This window comes from Taurulus bubalis (genome assembly GCF_910589615.1).
Source record: "Taurulus bubalis genome assembly, chromosome: 16".
Taxonomy (NCBI): Eukaryota; Metazoa; Chordata; class Actinopteri; order Perciformes; family Cottidae; genus Taurulus; species Taurulus bubalis.
This window is the reverse complement of record NC_136604.1, coordinates 13,569,581-13,589,432: the sequence shown is the minus strand read 5'-3', so window position 1 is coordinate 13,589,432 and position 19,852 is coordinate 13,569,581. Positions and strand designations below refer to the sequence as shown.

At 45.3% G+C, this 19,852-nt stretch overlaps 2 protein-coding genes across 2 annotated transcripts; both read right to left on the bottom strand.

Annotated features, from left to right (window-relative positions):
* Positions 1-4,694, bottom strand: polr1f (RNA polymerase I subunit F; the record flags this gene model as incomplete). The annotated part of the gene is made up of 4 exons (XM_079232245.1): positions 1-1,183; positions 2,695-2,903; positions 3,483-3,624; positions 4,405-4,694. The coding sequence occupies 4 exons, from the start codon at positions 4,692-4,694 to the stop codon at positions 706-708; spliced, it is 1,119 nt and encodes a 372-aa protein (XP_079088371.1). The 3' UTR covers positions 1-705.
* Positions 4,695-7,344: 2,650 nt separating this feature from the next.
* tmem196 (transmembrane protein 196) lies at positions 7,345-13,221 on the bottom strand (the record flags this gene model as incomplete). The annotated part of the gene is made up of 5 exons (XM_079231904.1): positions 7,345-7,416; positions 7,584-7,702; positions 8,640-8,775; positions 11,005-11,061; positions 13,057-13,221. The coding sequence occupies 5 exons, from the start codon at positions 13,219-13,221 to the stop codon at positions 7,345-7,347; spliced, it is 549 nt and encodes a 182-aa protein (XP_079088030.1).
* Positions 13,222-19,852: the final 6,631 nt, after the last annotated feature.

Here is a 19,852-nt window from a genome sequence, read left to right as displayed (position 1 = left end):
ATAAGATCTCAAGAATGTCCATTTGTTGATTTTCATTCAAAGACAGACTTCATGTGAAAACAGTCAATGCAACACTGCAGAAAGAGCACACAAATAACTCTAGAATAATTCCTTCCATGAAGCATTTCTAGGATGCAGATGAATCCATTGGAGCTACTATTCAAGATAACCTTTTCAAAAAGGCACCCGAGAGAAGAGAAGTTTCTGAACCTGGCCTCAGCTGCCTAGCCTTCCTTCTTCAGTATACTAGCAGGAGAAAATGCAGAGTGGCTACAAGGCAGTAATAAACTTATGCATTTCCCATTTGGCTCCAAATTAAAAACCCTGGCCCATTTCATCTCAGCACATTGATGTTGAGAAGGTTTCACTCCTGTGTTTTTATTTCTTTGAAGAGGTTTTGCTCCCCCCACAGGCCGTGTATGAGAGTTGCATTTACAATGAGGATCTGTCGAGTCGGCTTCCATCCTCGTGTGCTTTTCCGCAAGCTTACACCATGTGACCGTAGAACGGTTTTTCTGCAAGCATGACCCTCCGATCAAATGATTTCAGAGGAGCTCAGAAGAACCCACACGAAATCTTGCTTGCTAAAAAACGTGTTTAATCGTTAAGGCATGTCTGTATATTCCTCCAGAGCCATTGTTGTCATTAATGTTTTATCACCTTATTATCACACACAATTTAACCAATTTCCAAACAGAATAAGATTTATTTCAGCTGTTTAATGTCACTTTTCCTCTTCTTTTTGGACTTTGGTGGTTCAGGAACTTCACTAAAACTAGATGCGACATCTGAAACAGTTTCATGTCTCCTCTTTTTGCTTGGCTTGTCACTAAGGTAACCGCTGGAGTCACTGCCGTGGACCTCTATGGTCGAGAGCGCAACCTCATCCTCCTCTTCTTTCACATGTTTTTTCTTCTTCTTTTTCTTCTCACCAGCTCCATTGCCATTTGCTTCAGTGATTGTTCCGTTCAGCTCTGGTGTTGTGCTGCCATCCACTTGGCAGGAATCATCCCTCTCCTCCTCGGATTTGTCTCTCTTCTTTTTCTTCTTCTTCTTCTTCTTAGGGGTGTCTACAAGTGATTCCTCGGTGGGTTCTGGGTTTGGTTCCGTCTCTGGTGGTTCTGGCTGGTCTGCAGGGACGCCCGACTCTGAGCTCTCACCCATAGCCAGCAGCTCTTGCACCCTGAAACACACAGACATCAATCAAGGAAAGTTACACATTTGAAAATATTATGCATCTAGTTCATACAACAAATAAATTGTGCGACTAAGAAAAGTGTCAATAACAAAATAAATTTTAAAGAACATAAAATTCCCCATAAAAACTTCTGATAATATTAAAGTCAAACAAAGCTGTGTAGCTGCAAACTCAAGTGGGTCAAAAAAGGTGACAGCACCCTCAGACCAGCCATGACGTCGCCATGTGCTCCACTATTATCTCAGATTTGATAGACTAACCAAAACTAATCGATATGAGAAAGCTGTAAAAAGTGTCTGGCGTCTTTAACCATGTACCCCTTTCTTCCTCAACCACTTTTCGCTTTGTCGCTGCTACACTCGAGGATGACAGGCAGCTCACCTCAGACTCACAGATGTAGCAGTCATGGCACAGTGGCTGAGATAAAGAAGTGATAAAATGGCTGCTTCTCTAGAGAATTAACATGCACACAGAAGCAGCGTGTGCGCATGACTTTACATTGAAAACAGGAGTAGATGTTTTGACGCACTTCATACATCGGCTAACCGCTCGCTTCCCATAGAAAATGAATATTGTGATGAATTGCTTTGCCTACATAACATTCAGTGTTTCCCCCACCCCCGTCATTTTCTAGATAGCGTCAGATCACAAGTCGTCATTTAAGGTTCTCGTTCCTATAGAACAGGTCTACACCTTGTTCTGTTAGTAAACAAACTAAACGGCGGTAATTTATTGATCTTATCCACACGACAGCTTGTCATTTCGGTCTCTACATGGTTGTGTTAACACTTCTCCTCTGCTCTTTGTATCGCGCACGGCGGAGTTCCGCCCCGATGCGCACAGACACGTGCGCGCGCACATACACACACAGGTGAGCACTGAGTGCACACACACAGAGAGAGTCCTCGGGTGAAGATGGCAACAGCAGCTCTCATGTGACGAGCACCGGAGTTGCTCCTCGCACCGGCGCAGCTCTCTGGCTCTAAGTGAAACGAGCGAAAGCGCTTGTGTCTTCTACCCAACAATGAGCTGCTGGCTTCACATGTTACAAAAGTACAAATCTGATTTACTTGAAAGTGATTGCAATTTTCTTTATTCTGTTATTTATAAAAGCACAGCTGGAGTCACAAAATGAAGTAATTTACAGAAAAGGTTTGAGAACCATTACTTTAAGTGTTTGTGTCAGTGTCGTCACCGTCCCCCCCCCCCGAAGCTGTAAACCTAGGGGAAACACTGACATTGTTTTTAATTGTTAGCTGCATTTGGACAAGCTAACGTTCTGTAGCTGAGTCACATTTCAAGTTCCAGTTTATCACAAACATTCAGTCAATTGCTTCCTGCAAGTGGAGGTGTGTCTGTGATCTGCCCAACAGTTTTATTTGAATCACGTGGGTGCCATACCGTTTCAATCAAAACATCGACGATTTGCAGCTTTGTAACAAAAGAGAACGCAGATTAGTTTTCTCCCCCATCCATATACCACCACCGACAATTACCTTGTCCTGTCCATCCGTCCTCTGATCAGCAGAACCCCTGCAGTGTCAGCGTCGAGGGCAGTCACCTCAAACTCCATCTGTGCTCCGATTCTCGGCCCTGCATACCGCCAGGTATCGACAGAAACCAGGTTGGGTTTGGGGATGCTGGCATTGAAGCAGCCGTGCACCAGGCAGCCCACATGGCTGACTCCTAGTTTATTCACTTCACCCTGGGAATAGAAACACAGAAGAAAGTAAATGACATGCATGAAGGTGGACCACAGAAAAACAATCTTCTTAGGTCATTTTCACAAGCCCGTAGGACTAGTGTGAATCAGAGCGAAATTGATACTTTGTTAGTCTTCACTTTAGTCTGGTAGGTTTCACAATGTAAAAATCAAAGCACACAATCGGGTCATATTATGTTCTCTCTGCAATCGAGCCGCTCTAGGGTTCTCATAGAACCAGTTTGAGACTATGTCTTGTCAGCGGCCTCGGAGTAGAGTAGAGCTACTGTTGCCAATATACTGCCCAAACGAACCGCACCAGAGATTGATTAAAACAGAGTACATTTTGACTTGTTTTCTTGGTTTGCATTATATTTTATTGGCCATACTGCTATTGTCCCCTGCACTTTTAATCACACAAATGAAATGGACTGTACAGCACATCAATTTCTGTTTACACAGAGATTGTAAGATATTTTCCTCGAGCAACACAACAAGCCCAAAACACATGTCAACACTATGAACGACTGTAAGACACTCTGGATAACAGCATCTGCCGAGTTCAGTAGATGTCAGTCTTACCAGCAGTTTCTGTCCTGTTTCGGGCTGAAAGACAATAAAGTTGGCCTCTATGTCCATGTGGATGTAGCCGCTGTCGTCGTAGATGTTTCCCTCAGGACCCACTATCCTGATGTTTTCATAAGCCAGGGGTACTCCCTTTAGACTGAAAAAGTCAAGTTGAATTAGTTTGATACAGAACAATACGATATATTATCACATTCATGGTAATATACAACATGTACAAATTGCTGTCAAACCAGTTATATTTAAAAGGAAACACAAACAACAACAACATCTCATTTGCACACCAATTAGTTAATTGACAGAAACGACACAGAGGTCATTCAAGGCCATCTGATTACATTAGATCACTTTCATTAGACAACTAATCTGGTGTGTTTATCTGATAGACCAATAGAGATCAGATGGTGAAGTGTTGGGAGCAGGACCGAGAACTATCCTAGACCAAGTGGTGAAAATGTAACTAAGCACATTAACTTTCTACTCTATTAAATGTATTGGACTGCTATAGCAAGTAACTAGATAGCTAGAAGATTCAAGTTATCATGCGAAATGTGATGCAATTATATTAATGTAAGAAAACCGTATAATAGTAGTAAAAGTAGCTTCACTTCGACGGCTGCAATGATAAATGCAGCAGACAGTAATGCATCAATAATAATAATATAAATATATAGTATTACACCTACAGGGGGGCAGTTTGCTGCAATATTTATATCAATACTTTTCAGTGCATTTTGCTTGTGCAGAATTAGTTTTACATTGCTGCACATTTACAGTACTGAGTACTTTCTCGACCACTGCAATAATCAAGTGACAGGCTTGACCTCGTGCGACTGTAGAAATGGCCAAACTTAGCCGAAGTAGCTTTGTCAAATTAAATAGAGTAAAACAACTGTGTGGCCCGTGTCGTTGTTGTTACCTTTGGGAGAACCTGAGCAGCTCGGCTTCCAGCTCCTCCTGTATACCGGTCCTCTTCGTATTCAGGTACATGGGCGGCAGGGCGACGTGTCTCCGGTGCGCGTTCATGACCAGACACGAGTACGGCGCTGACAGCAGCTCGGAGGCGGCTGCGAACGACGGGATGGCGCACGAGACGACGCCCGGTGCGAAGGACTCTTCTTTCGGTTGCACTGCGGCACCGGCGGCGGGTGTTTCACCAGACATGTTCACATGTTTTGGGTCGTCTTCTGCATGCTCGAAGTTCGCCATGCTGTTTGGGAAAGACCGGAAGACGGAAGACGCGCCATTTCCGCTTTGAGGAAGGCTCAACATCTGTCAAAAAATGTCGTGATATTGCCCCCTGTTGGTCAGGAGGAGACAATACAGTCGGAACATAATTAAAATAGTGACGCTCCAGCGTTAAAGAAAGTCAGCTATTTACCTACTATGCCTATATGGGTATCAACACATGGTTACATTAATAATTTAAAAACATGTAGTGCATTTAAATATTGTATGTTCTTGTAGTAAAAACCTGTTTGATTTGTCAAATCTTAATCCATCATGCTGCTTTCAAATGTTGTAAAATGAAAGTACTTATATTACTAATGTCTCAGAACTGTGTTTACTTTCTATAAGTTGGCCAACAAGGCAAACCAAGTGACTGCTCGAAGCACCCCAGAGGCCACTAAATGGTCCATGTTCACATCATGACACTTGGGTGCATATAATACAATTGTATTATGTTTGATCATTCATAAAGGTTGGGGACATGTCATTTTGTGCATTGCACAGTGTGTACAATGGACTAGGAGGAAGAGCGAGTGAAAAGGATCCCAGCAGGGCACATCCAGTAATTCTCCCAGTAAAGTCCCTCCTGTAATAAACATTCACAGACAAAAATCTTCTTAGTCTTTTCATTTCCTCACCAACATGCCCTTTGTTAACTGCAAGGTGTGCACCAAGGATGCTGTAAAGCTGTTCATCTGATAAGAGACGGTGATTGATTCTGTATCCTGTTCTCACCTGATGGCACATTAAGATCATTAGGGTGACCTGAGGTGTCAATTGGAGCAACTAATGCACGCCCACATGCACTCTCGCGAGCACACACACACAAATATAGTGTTACCACTTTCTGACAGAGCAGCACCACAGGAGGTCACATGATTCAGCATTTCACACACACGCTGCAGATCTTGCGCTCTCTTGGGCGCCATGGCCCACTCCTTACTGTTGTCACAGTGATAAATTGTGACATGGTTTCTGAGTCAGCAAGAGCTACCAGTGGCTTCTGCTGCTGTGGCCCTAGTTAGCACGGACGCACACACACACACACGCTGCTGTGCTTTCTGGAGTAGGCAAACATTATAATGAGGAAGGCGATTGAGCAGCATGATGTTGTCAGAGCAGCTGTATATCTTCATTCGAGGTCACAGCTGTGTGTCTGTCTGCGTGCATGCATGTGAGTGTGGGTGATACTGGTTATTGTTGGTTGGGAGGTGGTTTGATAGGTAGTATTAAACAGATTTACTCCATCACTTCACTTTACAATGAGTGTGTGAGGCTTAAGGTATCACTTAGTTAGAGTTAAACTGTGGTCGCACAGGAATGCAGTGCTTCTTAAGTCTTATGCCAAATGTATTATGTTGACAGCGTGGTCTGCACGTTTTTAATGTGTGATATTGTACACTTAGTTTTTCAGATTTACATATATTTATGACAAATAAAACATGTAGTGTTTTAATTAGAATGCTGTGAGGGTGCAACTTGCTAAGTAAAAACTCACAGCACTTGTGAGACTTACTGAAACATGTAAAGTCATTACATCCATCCATCCATTATCAGCCGCTTATCCGGGGTCGGGTCGCGGTGGCAGCCGGCACAGCAGGCCGACCCAGGCTTCCCTCTCACCTGCAACACTTTCCAGCTAATTCTGGGGGACCCTGACGCGTTCCAAAGCCAGTCGGGAGATATAATCCCTCCAGCGTGTCCTGGGTCTTCCCTGGGGCCGACTACCAAAAGTCACTACATGTAAATTAATTTTCTTTAAGTGTAATGAGAAAGGCCAAATCTACAAGAGTTGGGATCATGAGACCAAACTCATCTTGCTGCTCTGTGTGCGAATTAATCATTCCAACATTTCTGAAATAAAAATAATGCACTAAATTCCACAGAAATAGTCCAATGTGAGATAAGCGACCACTCAGATTTGTCATACATTTAATTAAATTCACTTTATAAGAAGCATTTATAAAAATATCTTGGCTTTATAGGTACGGCTAGAATCCTGATATACAAGCATGGATATACAATACAGTACATTGCGCATCACTGTATTTCATATCAAACCATTCCATTATCGGACAATACATACATCTCAAGATCTGCATTACATAAACCCATAACAAGACAGAGTGATACAGAGATAGATAGAGAGATAGGGAGAAAGAAAGAGAGAGAGAATAAAGACATTGAGAACTAGCAGTAGCTCTTCAAGTGAATCAGCTGCATGCTTGGTTTGTGCTCATCACTTTGAGGCATCTCATTGGATAAAAATGATCCTTCCTGCTCATTAGCTTTAAGTTCAGATGATGCCACTCAGATGTTTGCCACCTGAATTACGATCCAAACGGCTGCTCTCCATTCTGTCTTTGGTTTGAGTTTATCTGGGGCGGGTTTTACCCCGTGTTTGCATAATCATTCAGAAGCACAAATGGCTCCCACTTGTTGTCAAAATGTCCTTCTTTCTCTCCGGCGGCAGAAAAAAAGGGTTCTAAGTTGAGAGATCTGGTTTCACCCCCTGCACAAGATATAGTTGCAAATGCCGCAGGATGTGTAGAACGAAGTGCATGCTGTATTACAGCAAGCGATTCAGGAACTGACTCAGTGTGTGCAAGTCGCTTTTGGTGATATGTTGTCATGGTGATGCTGTGGTGTGTCCATTGTAGGAGATTTGAGGAATGCCGTTGCTGGAGTTGTCCAGGATCTCCTGTTAGGGGACACACAAACACACTTAACTTAACACATACTGCCCAACACAAACTATAAAATCTTCTTTGGTCACGAAACATAAAATCTCCTTTAACTGTTAGAGCCTAAGGCCGTACTGTTGACAAGCTGAGCATTAAGAAGCTCTCTTCTGCGGCCGCCTCCTACCTTCTCGCTCATCTCGTGCGAGTGGTGTAGCGAGTGTTCCCTCTCAAGGAACATCCTCTGCTGCTCGGAGCTCGCCAGACGACAGGTGAGCCACGTGGATAAGGTACAGGAGGAGATCCCTGGACAAGACAGGAGAAGGGAAACCAGCTGAAAAAACATGGAATAGTTCTTCATTTCAAGGGAAGAGTGGGCCGCCCCGTCTTGAGTATTTTAAACTATCTTAGCCATGCTAGTGTCGTGCCTCAAAGATGCCAACTTCACTCTGTTGGTTGGTCCATCATCTCGGTCCAAACTGAAATATCACAACAACTATTGGATGGATTGAGTGGTAATTCTGTACAGACGTTCATGATCCCAAGAGGATGAATCCATAATGACTTTGGTGATCCCCTGACCTTTCTTCTATCACAACAAGCAGCGCAACATTTTCACAAATCCATTGAGATGTCTTGACATCTATTGAATGGATTGCTGTGAAATTTAATGCAGATGTTCATGTCAGCCTCAGGTAATCGCCCACAATTCGGTGCCACCATAAGGTATTTTAATTTCCATTAGGCTCAGCAGAAATGTGTGCTAATTAGCACATTATATATTGCTAACCTGCTAGACTAAGATGGTGAACATTATGTCTGCTAAACATCAAAATGTTAGCATTGTCACTGCACACATTTTAGTATGCTGACGTTAGCATTTAGCTCAAAGCACTTTTGTGAAGACAGAGGAAGAGTGGCAAAAGACAAAGTGTAGGGAGACTAACGTAAAGTGTTATGGGGGAACATTAGTCTACTACTACTTCTAGAGATGGAGCTATGATATGTGACTCATAGCAATAGGTTTGGGATAATTAACAGTATTGATAGGTTACAAATCAAGAGCTACTTTACTTTTAATTTAAAACTTTGAATACAACTATTCTCTTTAAACACTTGAACAAAGGTATATTCAAACAACATTTTTATATCATGACAGCATACACATGTCACATACAGCATTGACATGTGTGCTGCACAGTGTGTTGCTTTGTATCACATCGTGGTGTCATGTTTTGTTTACCCAGACAGGCCAGAGTCATGGCAGCCAGATGGATCGAGTGCATGGAGTCTGGTCGTTTGTTCAGCGCCCGGACAAACTGGAAGTTGAGGATCCCACCAATCAGCCCACAGATACAGCATGCCGAAAACAGGATCATCTGAGGGACAGAGACAGTGAATGGTTTATGTTGACGCAAACAGAAGAATTGATATCTTTTCAACACTACTGTAAACAAACTGACAAAATGTGATGAGTTGTGAGATATATAAACTACTATTGAGCTTCCATCTCCATCATTCTGATGTTTTGTATGGTAGCTGCTCTGATGAGTAATACACAGTCAAAATAAATATAATTTCCTATTAGAAAATTGGATCACTCTCAAAGCACACCGTCTCTTCCAGAAATATTGCACGGCTTGTAAATATGCTTCATCACTCACTTGTTTGTGTGCGTGTCTGATTTGTGTGTTAGATGGTTGGTGAGATTTTCCTTTCAGTATTTCATTAATCACATTTTACAGATTAGCTCCATAGAATAGTAAATCAGCTGGAAACTCTAACCCAGTATGAAAATAAAATTTTCCCCAGCAGGATCTGATGGAAAAAGGACCGCAGTTCCGTTACAAAACAATAAAATCCAATCGATTTAATTCTACTCCCCGTTTATTGTGTGTGTGTGTGTGTGTGTGTGTGTGTGTGTGTGTATTGTGTCAGGAGTTCAGGTTCTCATTCATTGCTCCCAGTACAGATGCCTTTAGTGCCTTTAACCGCATGGAAAAGGGCATCTCCAATTTCAGTCATTACTCTGTGAAGTGTGGAAAGCGGCTGGCAGGACTCCGGAGCTAAACCAACCTAATGCAATCATCACCCCGCTGGCAAACACGGAAAGAGGGGATGGAAAGAGCTGAGGAGAGGGAGATGGAGAGTCAGAGCATCGAAATGACTTGCGGGGAATTAGATTGAAAAGAGAAGGTAGATGGATGAGAGCGAGGTTGAAGATGGCGACAGACAATAGGAGGGGATGGATAGGGTGAGACAGAGGGAGAGAAAGGTTGAGGGATGTCTCTGTTACAGCAGATTGTGCTGACATTGATCCATCATTAGTGCCCTGCCCGCAAGAGACAGAGAGAGAGAAACACGAGGACTCGGACACAGAGAGACTGCGACGCGATCGCTGAGCAAAGATAGATGGAGAGAACGACAGAGAGAGAAGAGGAGAGGTGACTGCTCGTCTCCTCTGGTTTCCTCAGATGTCTTTTTCAGAGAACACTGTACGCACCAGCAGGACCACACACACACACACACACACACACACACACACACACACACACACACACACACACACACACACACACTTTTGGGTGACAGGTGAAAGCTTGCAGTCTCTACTTGTAAACTTCTAGGGGTAGACAATAGGTAAATATTCTTGATACAGACGGTACAAATATTTTTGCATCCTTCAGTTTATGGGTACGGATTCATATTCTATGAATGATCAGTGACAGCACATGATATCGTCGAGTCATCTCATTGAATAGGAAATGTATTTGATGTTGGAACAAAAAATCTTTGAAAGGAAAACACCTTTACATACACAATACATATTGATTCATCTTCATCATCTCTCAAGGACTCTTTTGCTTGCACCAAATGCCAATCATCTAAGTCATCTAAGTGAGTTTTGTCTGCTAACTGGATTACAGTCTATAATTCTGTGATTCAAAAGTCACCAATCTATCAGAAACTAATGCAATCTGGTGGCTTTCTTTGAAGTCAACACAACCAAGAAGTTGATATTCACGCAAAAAACTGAGGAAGACAAGCCTTTATATTATCTTCAGATTGAACTTTATACTTTTTCAAAAGCATTAATGTTCAAACACACTTTATTGGTTTGCTTGCTAAGCATTCAATGAGAAGATTGGCAGCTCTTTGTTGAATCTACAGCCAGCAGACAGTTATCTTTGCTTAGCATAGCATAAAGACAGTAAACAGGCAGAAACAGCCATGGCTCTGTCCAAAGGTAACTAATTAAACAAATAAGATATAATTACTCTGTGGATTTTAGAAATGCCGTGAGGGAGGACGGAACCAAGCTCTCTGTTTCCACCTGTGTCCAGTCTTTATGCTAAGCTAAGCTACCCAGCTGTAGCTTCATATTTACTCATGAGATCACAACTCCAGCAACACTTGCAGTTTATAGAACACAATTGTTTAAACTTTAGACCAACTGGTTGGCTTGTGGCCTTCATCCATGTAGAGCCTGTTCTGTTTGCTGCAGCAGGAACATGTTGTTTATAGAAAGAGTCCACAATCTAATACTAAAGGACAACAAAAGAGGCGAGTGGGAAACAGAGGAACTAAATATATATACATGCACTTACAATAAGACCTGTCCTCTTGCGAGCACACAGCACTCCGCACATCCCACAAACCAGAAACTGGAAAGAGAGAAAGAACAACAAATGAGTAAATAAGCAGTTTCAGAAGTTGTTGTCTTAAGAAAATGACTGGTTAAGAAACTATATGAAATCAAATCTATTTGTATTACTCCATTCTCCCCATGCTGACAACAGGAAAAGGGTGAATGTATTCTTTACACTCAGTTATTCAGATGCAACTTTCTCCCTCTAAAAATAGAGTTTGTTATTCTTCTAGCAGGAAGCCACACTGTCCTGGATGTCAATGATTCAGCCTGAACAGGAACAGCACGGTGGCATATTACGCTGGCAGAGTACGCTTACGAGTGGGACAGCTCAATGAGATGCAAGCTGCATTGTTTTGCAGAACATTTCTGGAAACAGTAGTGTGTGTGTGTGTGTGTGTGTGTGTGTGTGTGTGTGTGTGTGTGTGTGTGTGTGTTTTCCTGGCTTTCTCTCATTTTCAATCTTTAAGTTACAGAATGAATGTTGAAGTTTTGAATTCATTTATTGAATAATTGGAAGCAACCTAAAATCACTTTCAGTTCAAGTTGAAGGCTTTGATCAAACTCAAGGTGCACTTACACTTTTATACAAAGCGTTCTGCCCCATCTTGTGGCCTTCTTCAGTAGATCGTTTGCTAGATTGAAAAAACTGAAAGGAACCTTTTGGTCAAATTCTTAATTTTCTTGTTGGACATAAAATAACTCATCAGTCATCACATGGGAATTTGAGTTTCTGTTTCACTTCTAAATTGTTATTTTGATTCCAGTGCTCATAGAAAAGAAATCTAAATATGTAATATATAATACAATACAGAATGTCTGAATTTTAAACTTTGATGTGCCTCTAAAGGTAAACTTTAAAGACTGGTCGCATTAAATAAAGATTGGGGCTTTTGATTAACAAATGACCTTCAAGTTATAAAAAGGTTGCCCAATAACTTGGGAAAATACTTGAAGAAAATCATTTAAGTAATCTCATGTATAAAGAAACATAACTCTAAATGTCTTGACAAATATAAAATATGAAGGAGGATCACTTTCCAGCAGAATTGGACATTTAATCTACTTTGAGGACAGCGTCAGTCTGTCCTAATGCCAGTTCCGGAGATATTTGGGTAATCACGAGTCAGCGGCTGACTCAGCAGACAGCTTTAACTTAACTTAACTTATCATTGCTCTGCCGCAAAAGCACGACAATGAGTCAGAGAGCAGCTCAGTAACAGGAGGAGACAAATGCAGAGGAATGAGGATATGATTGTGCGTAAAATCTTTAACCCATTAAAGCATCGAGCAACAACTAAAGCATGAATGAATGCAACCAATATTTAGCTGGCACCAGGGGCATCTAGCAGGCCAAATTACTCTGTGCTTCTTAACATCTAATGGACATGGATTTCACATAAAAGACAAACATAACCAAAACCTTGAGTCTTCACTATATCCTCAATGGGGGCCAAGACACAACTTCCAGTTAGTGATTAATATTAGATAAACAACCACTAGTATGAACAAAAATCCATCTAATAGGCTAATTTGTAACAGCTTTATACTGTGCTCTCACACACACACACACACACACACACACACACACACACACACACACACACACACGAACACACAATGTGTATGATAAACATAGCATAACAGAATCATGAACCAACTTTTAAAGTTTTTTTTAATTATATTTTGTTGAATTATGAGGTTAGTTAGTTATAGTTGTTACAGTTTTAGATGTAATAGTAGTAAAGCCTGTATATGAAACTCACTTTATGAAATAAATAAACTAGAACCCAACTTCTGCTGATATCTTCCAGTCCAAAACTAAACAGCAATACATCGTATACAGATATTTAGCAGCCTGCAGAGGGATGTTTTTGAGATACATTCAAAGCTGGATAAGTAAGATAGTTCCCCTGAGTTTTATTTGCGCCTACTCTCCATATCACTCCTGGAGATACTCATCCTCTCTGGAAGTAAATAAAGGAAAGTCAGGGCAAAAGTTGTGACGTACACAGAGTCCGCTCCACACCGGGGACGCGTCGCCCTGCTGCGGTTTGTGCTGGCCCCGGACCCAGCTGATGCCAACGGCTCCCAGAACGATGCTCGCCACACCGAGGCCCACCTCCACCACGGACAGCAGGAGCAGGCTCCACAGGATCTTGCGGCTGGAGCACATCCTGCCCCGGGCATCTCTCCAACTCCAGCAGGAGGCGGACAGGGGGCGAGAGTGGGAGTCCGCTTCCCGGTGCTCCGAAGGGCGGCGCGGCTCTACTGCTTCATTACCCGGCTGGGAAAAAACAGGGATTATCAGAACAAGTAGGTCCAAAATAGAGGAGACAGGTTAAAGTAAACACAATTGGAGGATGTAAGCTGTCTCTGCGCTTAGCTGAAGTTCCTCCGCTTGCTCAAGTGCGTCTGTGTCGCCGGGCGCTCTCCAAGGTAGTTAATAAGCACCACTGCAAACACACACAGGCAACGCGCGGATTCGCGCGCATGCAGAGACACGGGTATGGGGGCAAATCAATAGCAAAAATACAGAGCGCAAATGAGCTCCACGAGAGCGCGCAAATCAAACAGCCGCGCGCGTAATTTACTTTGACGAGCGCTTTTACATCACTACGCGAGCAAAATCCCCGCTCGCGCGAGCAAAACTCGCTCTCGTGCAACTTTAACCTGCTCTCTCTCGAGTATATTTCCTTTTTGACAGTAAGTGGGCGGACCGAGTCACTATCGTACCTCTACATCTAATTGGACTAAAGTTCCTAGTAGGCAGTACAACGCTATTTTGCAGAAAGTGGAAACCTCAGTACGAGCACTCTAGCGTGTGATAAAAACTGCACAGTACATCTCAGGAGCAGCCTTATTTTTTGCCTTAAGTTTATTGTAATTCTGTGTGTTAGGAGGACCCAGCAAAATAAGCTTTTCATTGGACAGAATAACTGCCTGTTATCTGTGCATATGAGAATAAAAATATCTTGAATCAATACACAGTAAACCCACACATACACACTCAAAACAGATACAGAAACACATACAATTGTATAAATATGTATTTTATATATACATAAATATGTATTTTATATATATATCTATATATACATAAATATGTATTTTATACATATATATATATATATATATATATATATATATATATATATATATATATATATATATATATATATATATCCTCCAATGAATCGCCACCTTAACGTGGTGGAGGAGTTTGAGTGGCTCAGTGATCCTGGGAGCTATGTTGTCCGGGGCGTCAGCCCCTGGTAGGGTCTCCCAAGGCAAACAGGTCTCGGGGGAGAGCCCAGACTAAGAGCGGTTCAAAAAACCCTGATGAATAGCAGCCCACGGTCTAAAGCTACCTCGCCCGGACAAGGGAAACCGGGGCACCCTCCCGGAGCCAGACCCAGGAGGGGAGCTCGTCGGCGAGCGTCTGGTGGCCGGGCTTTCGCCCATGGGGCCCGGTCGGGCTCAGCCCGAAGAAACAACATGGAGCAGCAGTCACCCCGTGGACCCACCACCCGCAGGGAGAATTATCGGGGTCGGGTGCTATGCAGACCGGGCGGCGGGCCAGGCAGGAGACCTGGGCGAGCCGATCGCCGGCAGCATAGACTAGCTCTAGGGACGTGGAACGTCACCTCGCTAGCGGGGAAAGAGCCGGAGCTGGTGGAGGAGGTGGAGCGGTACCAGCTAGATATAGTTGGGCTCACCTCCACGCACAGCATGGGTTCTGGAACCAAGCTCCTGGAGAAGGGTTGGACTTTGTCCTTTTCTGGAGTTGCCCAGGGTGAGAGGCGCCGGGCGGGAGTGGGGATACTCACGAGCCCCCGGCTGAGCGCCGCTATGTTGGAGTTTTCCCCGGAGAACGAGAGGGTCGCCTCCCTGCGCCTACGGGTTGCAGGGAGTAAAGCTCTGACTGTTGTTTGTGCTTATGCACCGAACAGCAGTTCGGAGTATCCGGCCTTCTTGGAGTCGGTGGGAGGGGTCCTGGAAAGGGCGCCGCCTGCCGACTCCATAGTTCTCCTGGGAGACTTCAACGCTCACGTGGGCAATGACAGAGAAACCTGGCGGGGCGTGATTGGGAGGAACGGCTTGCCCGATCTGAACCCGAATGGTGTTTTGTTGTTGGACTTCTGTGCTAGCCACAGTTTGTCCATAACGAACACCATGTTCGAGCATAAGGTGGCTCATAAGTGTACCTGGTACCAGAACATCTTAGGCCGGAGATCAATGATCGACTTTGTAGTCGTATCATCTGATCTGCGGCCGTATGTCTTGGACACTCGGGTGAAGAGAGGAGCAGAGCTGTCAACTGATCACCACCTGGTGGTGAGTTGAATCAGATGGCGGGGGAGTCGGCTAGAAAGACCCAAACGTGTAGTGAGGGTGAACTGGGAACGTCTGGCGGAGGATCCTGTCCGGGAGGTCTTCAACTCCCACCTCCGGAAGAACTTCTCACAAATCCCGAGGGAGGTTGGGGACATGGAACCCGAGTGGACCATGTTCAAAGCCTCTATTGTGGACGCGGCTGCTCGGAGCTGTGGCCGGAAGGTCATCGGTGCCTGTCGTGGCGGCAACCCGAGAACCCGGTGGTGGACACCGGGGGTGAGGGAAGCCGTCAAACTGAAGAAGGAGGCCTTTCGGGCCTGGCTGGCCCAGGGGTCTCCTGAAGCAGCTGACGGGTACCGGCAGGCCAGAAGGGCTGCAGCTGCGATGGTCGCGGATGCTAAAACTCGGGCATGGGAGGAGTTCGGGGAGGCCATGGAGAAGGACTTTCGGTTGGCCTCAAGGAAGTTCTGGCAAACCATCCGACGGCTCAGGAAGGGAAAGCAGGGTATACCCCAGGCTGTTCTCAGCAGGGGGGGGGGGGGGGGGGGAACTGCTGACCCGGACTGGGGACATCGTCGGGCGGTGGAAAGAGCACTTTGAGGAACTCCTAAACCCGGCTAACATGTCCCCCGGAGAGGGGACAGCGCCGGAAGTCTTTGGGGTGGTTTCTCCCATATCCCTGGCAGAGGTCGCTAAGGTAGTCAAAAAGCTCCTTGGTGGCAAGGCGCCAGGGGTGGATGAGATCCGCCCTGAGATGCTGAAAGCGCTGGACATTGTTGGGCTGTCTTGGTTGACACGCCTTTTCAGTGTCGCATGGGGGTCGGGAACAGTGCCCATGGACTGGCAGACCGGGGTGGTGGTTCCCATCTTCAAGAAGGGGGACCGGAGATTGTGCTCAAACTATCGTGGCATCACACTGCTCAGCCTCCCGGGAAAAGCTTATGCCAGGGTGCTGGAAAGGAGGCTCCGACCGCTTGTCGAACTTTAGATTCAAGACGAGCAGTGCGGATTCCGTCCCAGTCGTGCAACAGTGGACCAGCTCTTTACCCTTGCAAGACTACTGGAGGGGTCCTGGGAGTTTGCCCAACCAGTCTACATGTGCTTTGTGGACTTGGAGAAGGCTTTCGACCGGGTCCCTCGGGGGTTTTTGTGGGGGGTGCTGCGGGAGTATGGGGTGCCGGACCCGTTGGCACGGGCTATCCGGTCTTTGTACGCCTGCAGTAGGAGCTGTGTTCGTATCCTCGGTAATAAGTCAGACACGTTCCCGGTGGGTGTTGGCCTCCGCCAGGGCTGCCCTTTATCACCGGTCCTGTTCGTGACCTTCATGGACAGGATATCTAGGCGCAGCCAGGGGGCGGAGAGGATCCGGTTCGGGAGTCTCGGGATCGCCTCTCTGCTGTTCGCGGATGATGTGGTCCTGTTTGCCTCCTCGGACTGTGACCTCCAGCATTCACTGGGGCGTTTTGCAGCCGAGTGTGAAGCGGCAGGGATGAGAGTTAGCGCCTCCAAATCTGAGGCCATGGTGCTCTGCCGGAAACCGGTGGATTGCTCCCTCCAGGTGGGGACAAACTGCCTACCCCAAGCGAAGGAGTTCAAGTATCTCGGGGTCTTGTTCACGAGTGAGGGTAAGGTGGAGCAGGAGATCGACAGAAGGATCGGTGCGGCTGCAGCAATAAAACAGGCGCTGTACCGGTCCGTCCTGGTGAAGAGGGAGCTGAGCCGGAAGGCGAAGCTCTCCATTTACTGGTCGGTCTATGTTCCAACCCTCACCTATGGTCACGAACTCTGGGTCGTGACCGAAAGAACGAGATCTCGAATACAAGCGGCCGAAATGAGCTTCCTCCGCAGGGTGGCCGGGCTCAGCCTTAGAGATAGGGTAAGGTGCTCGGACATCAGGAGGGAGCTTGGAGTCGAGTCGCTGCTCCTTCGTGTCGAAAGGAGTCAGCTGAGGTGGTTCGGGCATCTAGTCAGGATGCCTGGACGCCTCCCATTAGAGGTTTTCCAGGCACGTCCAACTGGTAGGAGACCCCGGGGAAGACCGAGGACACGCTGGAGGGATTATATCTCCCGGCTGGCCTTGGAACGCCTCGGGATCCCCCAGAATGAGCTGGAAAGTGTTGCGGGTGAGAGGGAAGCCTGGGTCGGCCTGCTGAACCTGCTGCCACCGCGACCCGACCCCGGATAAGCGGCTGATAATGGATGGATGGATGGATGGATATATATATATATATATATATATATATATATATATATAGAGAGAGAGAGAGAGAGAGAGAGAGAGAGAGAGAGATACATATACAATGGCAAACAATTCGGTCAAAAGTAATAAGACACCGTTGTAGTTCAAAGTAAAAGTTAAATTTAAATCTTAAGTTATGAATCGTAACCATTCCCTCTGTCAAACTGATGTAACGTTGCTGTGAATAAATAATAAATAATGAAGATTGCTCGTTAGATCCTCAAAGCTGAATTATATCTCATGTTTAACCGCTACGGAGACATCGGAGCCAGCGGATCATTTCAAAAAGTCCTGCCGGGATCAGGCTGCTGTCGGCGGGCAGAAGAGCGCTGACGGCCCGGTGCTGCGGGGCTCACGGTCCCGCGAGCAGGAACTCAAACCGTATCTTTTTAAGTAGGCTGATTCTTGACAAACCGGCCACAGATTTGATGCTTAAACAACTAACTTCTCGCCTGAAAACATCCTAAAATTACATTTTGTGACTCAATAACAGTAGTATTCAGAGAACGCCAACTTTCAGTTGTGTTTTCTCATCCGCCATTGTTCCTTGTGCGAAATGCATTCCAGCCAATCCGAAGTCAAAAAGAAAATCTACTCGAGCGCGAGCAGGTAACAGACACGCGAGCGAGCAGGTTAAAGCTTCGAGAGGGACTTTTGCTCGCGCGAGAGCAAATGTTGCTCGCGAGCGGGGATTTTGCTCGCGTAGTGATGTAAAAGCGCTCGTCAAAGTAAATTACGCGCGCAGCTGTATGATTTGCGCGCTCTCGTGGAGCTCATTTGCGCTCTGTAGTTGTGGCAGGGGTTTACCGTCATACACGCGGGCGAGACAGGTCCGTAGAGATAAGAGACCACGAGACGCAGCCTCCGCCCACATGTGGAAACAATCAACACCATAAAGCAAACAGTCTTCAGGCTCATTGTGCTGCTCGTTAAATGGACTTGATCACTGTCAACTGTCAAGCGTGTTTAGCACTAAAGGTTACACTACTACTAAAAAAGAAGCTATAATCAAATAAGAGGAAAACAAGCTTAATGCAATTAAAAATAAACAGACAAATTAAAATGACAAAATAAGCAAATAATTGATTGAAGCAGTGCAACAGAAAAGCCTCAATCCTTCTCGGAGTTGGGGCTCGAAATTTAATGGATGTATTATCACTGGATTGGGATGATTACACTCTTTGTAACTTCAAAGTCGTCAAATGCAGCTTTCACAAATCAGACTCATACTGGAATCAGAATCAGAATCCGTTTATTGCCAGGAATGTTTGCGCAAACGAGGAATTTAGTTCGGCGGAAGGTGCATACATTAGACATTAGACGAGACAAACACCAATCAACAACAGCAACAGTGCAATGATGTCTAAATCAGATAAGGATAAAGTGCTCAGACAACAGATAACAATAATATAAGTGTATGTTAAAGTGACGTGTGTGTTTAAGTTAAAGTTAAAGTTAAGTATATGTGCCATGAGTGTTTAAATATGAAGTGTGCAGTAGAGTGACCGGTAAGAGGAGAGAAAGGAAGAAAAATAAGTGGTCCGAAAGAATTGTCCGAGAATAGTGCTGTGATGGTGGAGTCAGTCAGTGGGGAACCCGGGCTCTATTGATGAGCTCGACTGCCGACGGGAAGAAACTGTTGGTGTGGCGTGAGGTCTTAGTCCTGATGGACCTCAACCTCCTGCCAGAGGGGAGGGACACAAACAGGTTGTGTCCAGGGTGAGAGGGGTCAACTGCAATCTTTCTTGCCCGCTTCAGTGTCCTGGAAGTGGACAAGACCTGGAGGGATGGCAAATTGCAGCCAATCACTCTTTCCGCAGAGCGGATGATGTGCTGCAGCCTGGCCTTGTCCTTGGCAGTGGCTGCAGCATGCCAGACGGTGATGGAGGAGCAGAGGATGGACTCAACGATGGCAGTGTAGAACTGCACCATCATTTTCTTTGGCAGGTTGAATTTCCTCAGCTACCTCAGGAAGAACATCCTCTGCTGGGCCTTCTTTGTGATGGAGCTGATGTTCAGCTCCCACTTGAGGTCCTGGGAAATGATGGAGCCCAGGAAGCGGAAGGACTCCACAGTGTCGACGGGGGAGTCACACAGGATGAGAGGGGCGGGTGGGGCTGCATTCTTCCTGAAGTCCACAACCATCTCGTAAATACAGCACTTTAGACCTTGTATTCAATAAGTTTCACTTGTGGAATCTAATTGAATTACATATTGAGTTAGCCTCCTT